General features: G+C 59.0%; 1 protein-coding gene across 1 annotated transcript in view; it reads right to left on the reverse strand.

The window, feature by feature from the left end:
- Nucleotides 1-10,930, reverse strand: part of INTS3 (integrator complex subunit 3) — a 34,763-nt gene that overhangs the window by 23,409 nt on the left and 424 nt on the right. Inside the window, exons 2-6 of the mRNA XM_025212642.1 lie at nt 10,880-10,924; nt 6,503-6,586; nt 5,856-5,939; nt 1,400-1,513; nt 1,017-1,101 (exon numbers count right to left, since the gene is read on the reverse strand). Coding sequence (XP_025068427.1) covers nt 1,017-1,101; nt 1,400-1,513; nt 5,856-5,939; nt 6,503-6,586; nt 10,880-10,924 — 412 coding nt within the window. The remainder of the gene's footprint in view (nt 1-1,016; nt 1,102-1,399; nt 1,514-5,855; nt 5,940-6,502; nt 6,587-10,879; nt 10,925-10,930) is intronic.

The following is a 10,930-nucleotide window of genomic DNA, read 5'->3' on the forward strand; positions in this document are numbered from 1 at the left end:
GGTCCACCTGCCCCGCGCCCCCCCCCCCCCAGTACCTGTTAGATTGGGAGCACTGCCTTGGATCTGCAAGGCTTCACTCCAAAGCACTTGGACAGCTTCAATAAAAAGGCTCCCTGCAGGTGCCGAGAGCCTTAGCTGGGCTCCATAACAGGTCTGTAGTTGCTTGAAGCAGGAGATCTCTACTAGGGGCACTGGGAACCTGAGGGTAGATCCGGGGCCTGACTAGAAGGGGCACGCAAGCCACTGCGATAGGTGTTGTGATCAGGCCTCATAAAACAGAGCCGAGCAAGGCTGCAGCAGGGGCCCAGCCCAGGGAGCTGCGGCTGAGGAAAAGCAGTCATGTACCTGCCAAGGGCTTTCACACTATTGTGAGCTGACCCCATGCAGACTGAGGAGGGGGCAGACTGGCTCATTCCCATGCCTCAGGCCAGGATGCCCCCTGGGAACAGAGGTGCCAGCTCCCATTTGCAGCCAGCCAGCCTCTGTCACCGCATGGCAATAAAACGAAATGTCAGGTTTGATGGTGCGAGGCAGATTTCTCCACCACGGACGTCAGTGCCTGGCCCTGGCACCAGCACGGGACACAGGGAAGGAGGCAGCGTTGCTCCTGCAGCCTGAAGGGCATGAAGGGGCCAGGTGCACTGAAGCTGCGGAAAGTATTTGAGCATTGCTGTGCGGCCAGGTGCTGCCCAAGTGCCTTCCCACTGTACCAGCTGCTTCCCTGGCACTGAATGGGTTGAGTCCTCCCCACTAGCCCACCTTCCCCAAGAGGCCTGGTTGGCTGGGCCTTCCAGCACAGCCCTGCCACAGCTCAATGCAGTCACTGAGGATGCAACACAAGGGGGAGAGAGCATGGATCCACCAGTCCCGGGCCCCCACTTCTTCCCACCTGGGACAGAGGCGAGGTGGGGCTGGATTGAACCTCAAGGATGGCTCTGGGCTCTGTGCTGCTGCAGTCAGAGGGGCCCGGGGTGTGCACAGAGCAAAGGGCCAAGGCCCATTGGGGCAGCACTCACCTGCTATCTGCTTCATGAAGGTCATGCAGACACCATCGGCACCGAGCACGCCACCCTTCACCAGCTCCCGCAGCAGCCACACCAGCTGGATGGGAGAGGGGCAGAGTGCACGAGAGACAAGGGGTGAGGCCCAAAACAGACCCTGGCCCTGCCTGAGATGCCCACAACCCTGGAGACTCCCCTTGTGGGTGAGAAGTGCTGCTCCCATCACAGATGGGGTGCGCTACCCAGGACGGATGCTGAGCAAGTCCTGCTGATGCTGCCCCCACAAACCCCCCTCCCAGCCTAGGTCCTAGCCTTGTTTGCAACCCCCAGCCCCCCGGATGCAGTCCCCTCCAGCTCTTGGCAGGGCTCCACTGCCAGGCTAAGCCCTGTTTGCTCACCTGCGTCCGGCAGGTGTCCTGCAGCTTCAAGTACTTCTCCATGAGGATCTGGTTGATCTTGTTCAGGACAATGTTCATGCCATCTCTGCTCACCAGAGCCAGGTCCCGGTAGCACTGTGGCACAGGGTCACACAACCAGTCAAGGCAGAGCTCTTTTGGGGAGTCAGGGCCCAACAGGAAGCATGCTGTCCTGCTCAGACCTGGCCCAGCCACAGTCAATTTTTGGGGCTGCACTTCAGACATGGATGGAAGTGCTGGACCAGCTGCCTTGGAGGCAAAAGGCCTCTGGGTCTAGGAAGGTTGCAGCCAGGGCAGCTGGATGGGCTTCTACATCCCCTGGACAACCCAGAGCAGAAATGGGGTGCTGGGCCCAGCCCCCACAATCCTGCACTGCTACATGGGAGGGGGGTAAGAAGGGGCAGTACACAAGGTCTATGCTAACAAGCAGCTACTTCCCCATTCCCAGGGGCTCCCGCTGTGCACCGAGAACAACTGGGGATTGCTGCACTGAGCACATGGCTTGGAGCTGCTCTGTAACAGCAGGATCGCATCCCTAGCTACGCACTGCACGTGGATGCACTGAAGGCAGCAGCACAGGGGCTGCCCCCCTGCTGCTCCACTCCTGGAGGCAGCTGCAAAGATCAACCTCGTTCCACTTCCAGCCCTGATGATGCCCAGAGCCCTACATCCAGCTCAGACTGCGGCTCGCCCAAGGAAGGCTCTGTGCAGTGGAGAGGGGGCAACAAGGACCCTTGCCAGCAGCCAGCCACACTCCAGCCAGAGCCCTGAGAAGCTCCCTGTGCCCTGGCTGGCCTGGCAGGAGGCAGAGGGGAGCCCAGGAGAAGTCATTGCCAGATCCTTCTGCATGGGTGTTAATTTGCACTGCTAATAGCCAGGCTCTTCCAGAGAGCAGGGATCCATCTCCACCCTCCTCCAGAGAGCTAATGAGGCCCTGAACTGTCCCTTTGATGTAGCTCCCTACCTTCAGATACCTGATGCAAACAGTGCCTGGTAGGCGGAGGCTCTGTCTGGCCTTTCACTGTTGTCTGAAATGCTAATGAGGGCCAAGAGGCTGTGGGGACTTGTGGTCCAACCCAGGGACAGTGCAGAGCTCTCCTGGGGGGTTTTGGGAGCTGCTTGAGGAGAAGCCCACAGGGGACTGACCGGCAGCTGCCCTCTGACCCCTACAGAATGGCCACAGCCCGGAGCCTTCCTGCTCTCTGGCAGCAGCAGGCCAAAAGCCTGGGGGCAGACCACTGGCACAAGACACACCAATGGTATGGTAGGCTGGGCAGAGGCTGCTTGTGACCCAGGCGACCAGCAGTCCTCATAGAGGGGGACCGGTTGGACTGGTATCCTGCCCAATCTTTCAGCATGATGGGGAAGGACACTGGGAAAGTTCCAAAACGAGACCAATTGTCATTTCCCCTCCTCCCTCCCCAAGAGCCGGGCGGTTTGGGGGCAGGGACAAGTGCTTCAGCATCTCAGAGCTGGCTTTGAGCTCACGGGACACCAGGCATCGTCATTCACAGTAATCCCACCTCCCCTCTACCTGTCCTTGGCCACTGGATGGGAGCCTCAGGGTAAAAACTCCTGGCCCCAGCACGAAGGGGGCGGGAAGGGACTCAACTTTGTTGATGACTCTGGAGGATACAAGCAATCCATCATCTCCTCCCTGCAGGTCCAGGCTGCCCCTCACGCAGGCCATTTAATTAACAGGAAGGATCAGGCTGATGGATGGGCCATTTAACGAGATAAATCAGCCGGCGCGGGAGGGAGCACGGCCTCCCTGCGGTTCAGTTGGGTGGTGGAGCGGGCATGTGAAATGGGGGGATTGTTCCGGGGCGGCTGGCACTCCCTTGGCCCCAGAGCAGGGCATTGATTAAAGTGAGAGGGTGGGGGAGGCAGTGCCTGCCCTCTCCACTGCCACAATATCTGCACGTCAGCCTCCCTGCTCCCAGCTGGGCACATGTAGCTCAGCTAATCTCTCCTGGCTCCCGGGTCAAGGCAACAAGGGGGTGGAGGGGAGCGCATCTCTCAGCTGATCCCCCGCAAGGAGGTGGCTATGCTCAAGCGCCTTCCTTCCCTGCGCAGGTGCCAGTGGCAGTTTGAGCCCCAGCAGTGGGGGCTTCTGGCCTGGCTGCGGGGAGCAGTCCCTGGGACAAGGGGTCTGTGGTCAGCCCAGTGTAGATGCAGCACAGAGGAAGGTTCGGTTCGCTGCAGGGAGACAGACGGCAGAGCTGTGAGCATGACTGCCCAACGGCAAGTTGGTGCCTTTACAAAGGGGAGGAAGAGGCAACCCCTGAGGCCCCCCCCCAGGCCCCGAAGTTGCATGACATTGGGGACAGAATGCCGCAGCCCTTGGGGACCCCCATTATCCTTTAGCAAGCGCCCGACCCAAACCAGGCCTCACGCCACTCACCCCAGCCCCTGCCCCCTGCTGGCACATACACTGCACCTGCGATGGGAACCCCTCAGCCCTGCAGTCCAGCCAGCTCGGGGTCATTCACAGAGAGCCCTGTGAGCATTGCTATCCCCTTGGTCAGGCAGGGAAAGGGGGAGCAGGGGGAGGGAGCAGCTTGCCCCAGGCCCAGCTGCAAGGCACCAGCACAGCCACAAGAAGAGCAGCCCTGCGTCTCCTGCTGCCATGTGGGGACAAGTGGGGGGGAGGAAAGGCAGTAACCAAGGGCGACCAAAGCAGCTCGTCAAAGCAGCAGGGCCAATTACTCCCAAGAAATGCAGCAAGCTTTGAAGAGCTGAGCCGACAAGAGCAGGGAGCCAGCCACGTGCCTCATTAGCAGGGCCCCAAGCAGGGCTCAGCCAGGCAGCTCCAGGTACACAGCTTTCCCCCACCCACGCCGACAAAGGAACCTGCCGAGAAGACAGTCCCAGGAGAGCTGGGGGGCTGGCTTTGCTCTGTCCCTTGCCGCAAGGCAGCTGGGGACACAGCCCAGGCTCCGGGGAAGTGGGGGCTGCGAGAGAGTGACCTTTCATTATGGTTGGGCAGCAAAGGGCCAAGGAGGCTCCTGAAGGGATCTCCTGTGATAGGAGGCTCTGTCACCTCCACCAACACTGCGAGAGACCTGGGCTACATCTGGATGGTACCAGCACCAGGAACCCTGGTGTTTGGGTTCGGGAGAGCTCAGGATAACTGTGAGAGGCAGAACAGCCCAGGCCCAGGCTGAGCGGGAACCTGTATCAGTGAGCAGGGGGACCACAAATCAGGGAATTAATTTCTGCTGGCTGGTCTGCTCGGCAGGAGAGGCACAGCCAGAGCCTTCCAGGAGATGCCGCCCAAATTCATGGCCTCCAGCCGGCTCTGACCGCAGCCGCTCCCCCAGATCCACTGCTCGACTGGAGCTCTGCCCTTCCAGCATGAGTTAACCTGGCCCCAGCCCAGTGCTGTGCCAGGATCTGCAGCACATCCCCCGCAGCCGGGGGCTCTGCCATGCCCTCATGAGCTGCCTTGTTCCAAGGGCTCTCCTTGCTCTGTGCTGCCTCTCTAGAGGTGTAGGCTCCCACAAAGACCCTTCACACCCTGCTTGCTTTGGGGGCTGGCCGCACAGCCCTGTCCTCATGTCACAATCCAGAGAGGAGTGACAGTGGCACACTCTGCCAGGGGACTTATTTCTGGATGTGTGGTGGCACTCCTAGGTAGGTCAGAAGCCAGCCTGCAGCAGCAAAGGGGGCTGGCAGCACAAGGAAGGCCAGAGCTGGTGCCCCTATGAGCTGTGCAACCTGCATCTAAAGGAACGTGCAGGGCAGAGCAAACCCCCTCCCCAGGCCCCTTCTATCTATCTGCCACATCCTGGAGAACAAACTGCTCTGTTCTTTCCCCTGAAAGCTCTGGTCTTCGGAGCCAGCCCCAGCCCCACAGCTGCGACATTAGAGAACAATAATGAACTTTGGGGATGCAGATGCTGCTTCCATGTAGGAGACCAAGCAGAAACTTAACTGCAATTTTCAGCATTATTAAGCGAGAAAGACATGCTTAAAAATGAAATCCAGCCTCCAGAGTGACAGGGGAGGAGGGAGGGAGGAGGGGAAGCCCAGTGTTATTTTGCTTGTGAACGGAATGTGTTTTCTGTAATTCTTTCTGTGAGCATCACATCTGGCCAGCCAGCACACGACCCCGCAGCAGCAGCCCTCCCTGCAGTTGAGAAATCAACATCCACTCGCCTTGCCCCCTGCAAATACGTTAACCCTTGGGCTCCCAAAGGTCATGGCCAAGCAGGGAACTGGCACAAAGCCAGGACTGGCACTGGCAAGGCCGAGCCTTTTTTGTACCTGGGAACCCGACCACAACCTGATGCAGCTGTCTCCCCTGTATGAGCAGCCAGGCTCACCAGGCTGAGGTCTTCAGACCTCACTACCAGGGGAGGTCTGAGAAATGCCCACCTGGGAAGTGGAAGGCAGCGAATACAGCTGCCCCAGATGAGCAGGTCACTGGCCTTACCTTCTGCGCCTGCGTGGGCTCAGTGAGGACCAGGGTGAAGAGGCCCAGGCAGATCTCCTCGTGCTGAGGAGGGCCTTTACACACCTGGGAGGGGGAAGGAAGCAGCACGGATGAGCAACCCCTGCAGTACCCAGGGAGACCTTCACTGATGACCTTAGCACCAATGCTCTGGCAGGGTCAGAACAGGGAGGCTCAGCACTAGGGATCAGCCACCCACAGGGACCCCCGCCACAGAGCAGCAAGAGAGCCCAGAGGCTGCACCAGCCTGCAGAGGCCATGGGGCTCCATGCAGGTGTCTCGCACAGACCCTCCTCAGTTCTAGTGCTCCGGTCAGAAAATGCTTCAATGCCTCCCGAGAGCCAGGCCAATGCCACGATAGTGAACGTGCCCACGGGGCTCTGGGACGAGAAGTTCGGAGGACACAGAAGGGGCAGTGTCCAGTCCACACTGAGCACTGGTTTTCAGGGGGTTTTACTAGACAAGGGGGCTTAATCTGTTTGTTTTAATGGACTACAGGAAACCTCTGATCAGTGCCTAGGCCCTTCCAGCTCCCACTGCTGGTTGATGGCCCACATGCCTGTTTTCTCCAGGAGGGAGTCCCTTCTCCTTGCCCAGGTTACCCCTTCCCTTGAGGCCCTAGCACTTACGTGCGCGTTCAAGGCATCGTTGGCTTCTCTCTCCGACAGCCCACTGGTCAGTGAAGTCAGGATGCCAACGCATCTTTCTAGTCTCTGAAACAGACCAAACGGATTGACGCATCAGCAAGCGGGAATGTGGCCCTCGACACCCATCTCCCCTGCTACCCAACCTGCCAGGCCAGAAACAGCATATTCAGGCCACAATGTCCCCACAAGCGGTTCCGGGAGCCAAATTTGAGACCCCGGTAGGGAAGGTGACTTCCCAGCCACCACTGCTAGGCTCCTTGGACATGTATGCAGGTGGGCCCACAAGCAGAGCTCTGATCAGCATCTAAAATCCGGGTTGTTCCCCGCTGCTGGGGGAAGGCTGATAGGAGATGCTGCCAAGGGAAGTACTGACTATGCTTGGGATACGGCCTGTGCTGTGGTGATGGGAGCAAAGTAAAAGCCAGCGTGGTATGAAAGTCAGGTGTCCAGGCCCCAGAACCACCCGCTGGCTGGAAAAGTGACTGCCTCAGAGCTCCTTCCTTATTCCCAAGTTTGCTTTAAGCCCTATGCTGATGTTCTGGGCAGAGCATCACTCAACCATCCCTTGGATCCAGGAAGCCTTGCACAACAGTCAGACAGAACCGGGGAAGTTAATCCCCGTTATGAGAGCAGAGCTGGAGCTGCAGTGACCCGTGCTCCCTGGACCTGCCAGCTGGGACACAGGTACATTCTGCCTCAGTGACTAACTGGCCCCAGCCCACTCTGATGCCGTGAGGCTGGAGCTGGCACATGTAGGTGATCAGGCTGCAAGCAGAAGCCCCTGCCTCCAAATGCAGGTGGGCACTGTGCTGGCAAGGCGCTGAGCTGCCCACCCAGGAGCGGATGCCCTCTGCTCCGATTCCTTCATAGCTTCAGAGAAGCTTCTGATGAAAGCAAACAGCAGGAGCAATTGTGTCTGGGCTGGCATCTCCAGTACAGAAGGGATTGCAGGAGCTGCACAGAGCCAGCACTTGCGCAGCCCTGATCACGAGCAAGGCCATGCCCGGGTGACAGCTTCCAGTTCGTGCGACTGACCCAGTACAGCTGTGGCAGGTTGCGGGGGCAGCTGCTGCTCCCATCCTCTGGATGTCAAGCCAGCTCAGCCAGGGCAGAGCTGCCAAGCAAGCCAACACCTGGTTGCTCCATCAGCACTGTGGAAGCTCAAGAAAGGGGCTGTGATGCCGGGACTGGTACCCCTGTCCCAACAGCTCCTGCACGCTGGTGTAGGAATACTGGCTAACACCCCCTCTCACCCCGTGTGCCCCCAGGGGGTCTCCCACAGCCACTCAGGGTATCCACTGCAGGGCAAACACGACAAGCCTGAATACCTGCCAAGCTTAATGCCCCCTGGCTCCCTCTTCTAAATGTCTGCTCTGTGCCATCACGAGCAGCATCAAGAACCAAGACTGGTAAACGAAGGGGAGAACTCTGTTTGGCCAGGCTCCTGCTCCACATTAACATGCCATCTGGGACCCGCTCTGGAGTACTGAAGAAGAGCCCCAACCCAGGCAGCTCCTCAGACTGCTCCTGACCATGTGCTCCAAATTGGCAGGATGAAACCCACCTGGCCACAGCTGGGAGAAATCTAGAAGGCAGGTGGCCAAAGCCTCCTCTCAACCCCAGAGGGGCTTGAGGGATCCTCTGTAGCTGCATGTCTGCAATCTAATTGCCTCCCCAGAACAACACCTAACAACTCTGGCTCTATAGGGGACAAGCACAAGAAACAAAGCTGAGTGCAAGCACTGCAACAAGGAGAGGACATGCTGCATTCAGAGCCTGGCACCAGGTCCGTCTCCCATGGCAAATTCAGACCCAGTGCCCAGCCAGAACAGCCATGTGCGCGCTACGGGGCTCGCAGGCTCAGGCACCCCCTCATGGCACCAAAACCAACTCAGAACAAGGCAGAGCCACAGGATGACAGCCCGAGGCCCAGCCCAGCCTGCACCCCCACTGCTTCCACCCTGGTGCCACATGGGGGAATGTGTCTGCCAGTTTGTCCCTGCAGCCACAGCCAGGGTGTAAAGCCCCCACAGCGCTCCTGGTTAATTCTGGGCTCATTTACATGGTCTGCAACTTGTGGCAAAAAGCCAGGCTAAGTGATGCCCTGCCCAGGGAGACATGACCCCAGGGCTGCAGCTAAGCTCAGCCTGATCCAAGTGCCACAAATGCCACAGGAGCCAAAGCCCCAGATGAAACAACTCCCCCTTTTCTACTGCTGCTGAAGAGTCAAGACACTTGACAACCACCAGCAGCCAGTTGCTTCACCTGGGACAAATCAGCAGGCCCCATCCTGCTCCCATAGCCGTGCCAGATCCCAGTCAGGGGGAGCTGTCAGAGGTGACCCAGATGCCTGCTCACCAGGGCTCATAGGAGTTACTGGCGTATATTCACAAGGCCATGAGTTCTTGGGCTGACAGAGGCACTTACATGGAAAGGAAGAATAATTCCATGCACTGTGGGTCAGCTGACATGACCACAGCTTTCCTAAGGATGCTAAAATCTACCACTAGTCCTAGAGACTGTTTTAGCTCCCGGAGAGCCATTTCTCGCACACACACCTAACACTAGGGGGGCAATCCAAGAATGTGGCCTCGGTTCTACTTTATGGCCCGAACCCACAGTTAATCTACACATGCACTGTGGCTCTGTCGTGATGGAGCACCAAGGGTATATGGAAGAGCAGCTGCAGGATGGGAATGAGAACAGTCATTTTTTGTCAGCAGAAGGAACTGCGCGTGCACACACACACACACACACTCCATGTGCCTGTGGGCCTGCCCATGTGAAAGCACTGGTGCGCCGTATCTGCAGGTCTGCCCACATGTGAGCTGCATGCATACCCATGGGCCTGCCTGAGTGTGAGCACCAGTGTGCCTGACCGCATGTGAACTGCATGCATGTTCGTGCACCTGTGGGCCCACTAGCGTGTCAGCACTTGCACGCATGTGTGGGAACATACATTAATTTTCCTGGTGATGAACAACCCCACTCTCTCTCCCAGAATGGAGTTAGCAGGTTCCTCCTGTTCGACTCTTTGCAGGGAGGGACATTCAGATACAAAAACCCGCAGCCATCTGAAACACCAGCTGAACCACCCTGCATGGCAGCTGTGAGGGAAGCCACTCTCTTCCCAGCCTGACCTCTGCTTCCAAGTGACCTGCCCAAAGACAAGTGCATCTTCTTGACCAGAGGCCTGCACACTGCAAGCTCACCAGGGGAGTTTTGGTTTCTCACACTGGACACAACATATTCCGAAGGGACACAGCCGGGCTGCCCAGCTCTCATCCTCGCCTGTACTTGGTTAACAGCGAAGACTGGGAAAGAAATTCCTTGCAAGCCGAGAAGCCCATACTCTGGTCACTCAACAGGCCGTGCACGCAGTCCCCTTTCCCCTGGATCTCCCGCTTCCTGTTTGTACAGGTCTCACATGCAGGAGTGCAAACGCAAATGGGAAAACAGGCCGGCAGAGTGCTCTGAGCGGCTGGGGAAAGCGGGAGGGGGGTGGCCAAGCACCGTCTGAACCCATGTCCCAACATGGATTGAAGATGAAGTCGATGACGGCGGTTTCAAAAACGCGTCCATGACTTAAAATGCACAAACGTGCGAGAAGCGACTGCCCGAGGACTGACGCCGAGCGCAGCGTGTCACGGCTCCGGGGTTCTCTTCCAGTTTCTGATGCTTCCCGAGCGAGAGGACCTCGGGCAGCCCCGTGCCCAGGCGAACTTGGCTCCTGCTCTTGGTGGCACAGGACAGCGCCCAGCGCCAGGGGACCGGCCCGAGAACAGGTCACTCCTCTCCCGCCTCCTGCTTTCCTCTGTTGCCAACCCCCCCCGCCGCAGCCGAGAGCCCCCAAACGCGTCCGTCCCTGGGTTGGGGCAGCTCCAGCCTGCGGAGGGGCACGTGGGCACTGGTGCAAGGGGGCGGCTCATGTGGGGTCTGAAGTGACACTCCTTTGCCTGCCTACAGCTTCACGCAGGCGGTCTTCAGCGATGGCCCCTGGGCGGGCACCCAGGCGTGGCACGGAGAGAGGCTGTGAGGAGCCACAGGCCACACGTCCAAGGCCCCGAGGCTCGGCCGAGCTGCTGTAGCCGAACGCCAGGATCCGGCCCCGGACCCCTGCTCCTTCTCCCTGGCTCAGCCCCGCACGCCCCCTCCACGGGGGAAACTGAGGCAGGGGCAGAGACGACCCCCCTGAGCTCTGCCCACGCACCAGGCTGACCCTCCCCCCGCAGGGAAACTGAGGCAGGGGATGGAGACAAGTCCACCAGGAGGACCCTCTTGCTCCTCCAATAGGGAAACTGAGGCAGGGGGTGGAGACGACCCCCCAGCCCGGGGAAACTGAGGCAGGGCCGCACCTACCTCCTCGAGCTCGTCCTTGGCGTCGAGGATGGTGGACTGCAGCAGCTTCCC

This window comes from Alligator sinensis, unplaced genomic scaffold (genome assembly GCF_000455745.1).
Source record: "Alligator sinensis unplaced genomic scaffold, ASM45574v1 scaffold1165_1, whole genome shotgun sequence".
NCBI classification, from domain to species: domain Eukaryota; kingdom Metazoa; phylum Chordata; order Crocodylia; family Alligatoridae; genus Alligator; species Alligator sinensis.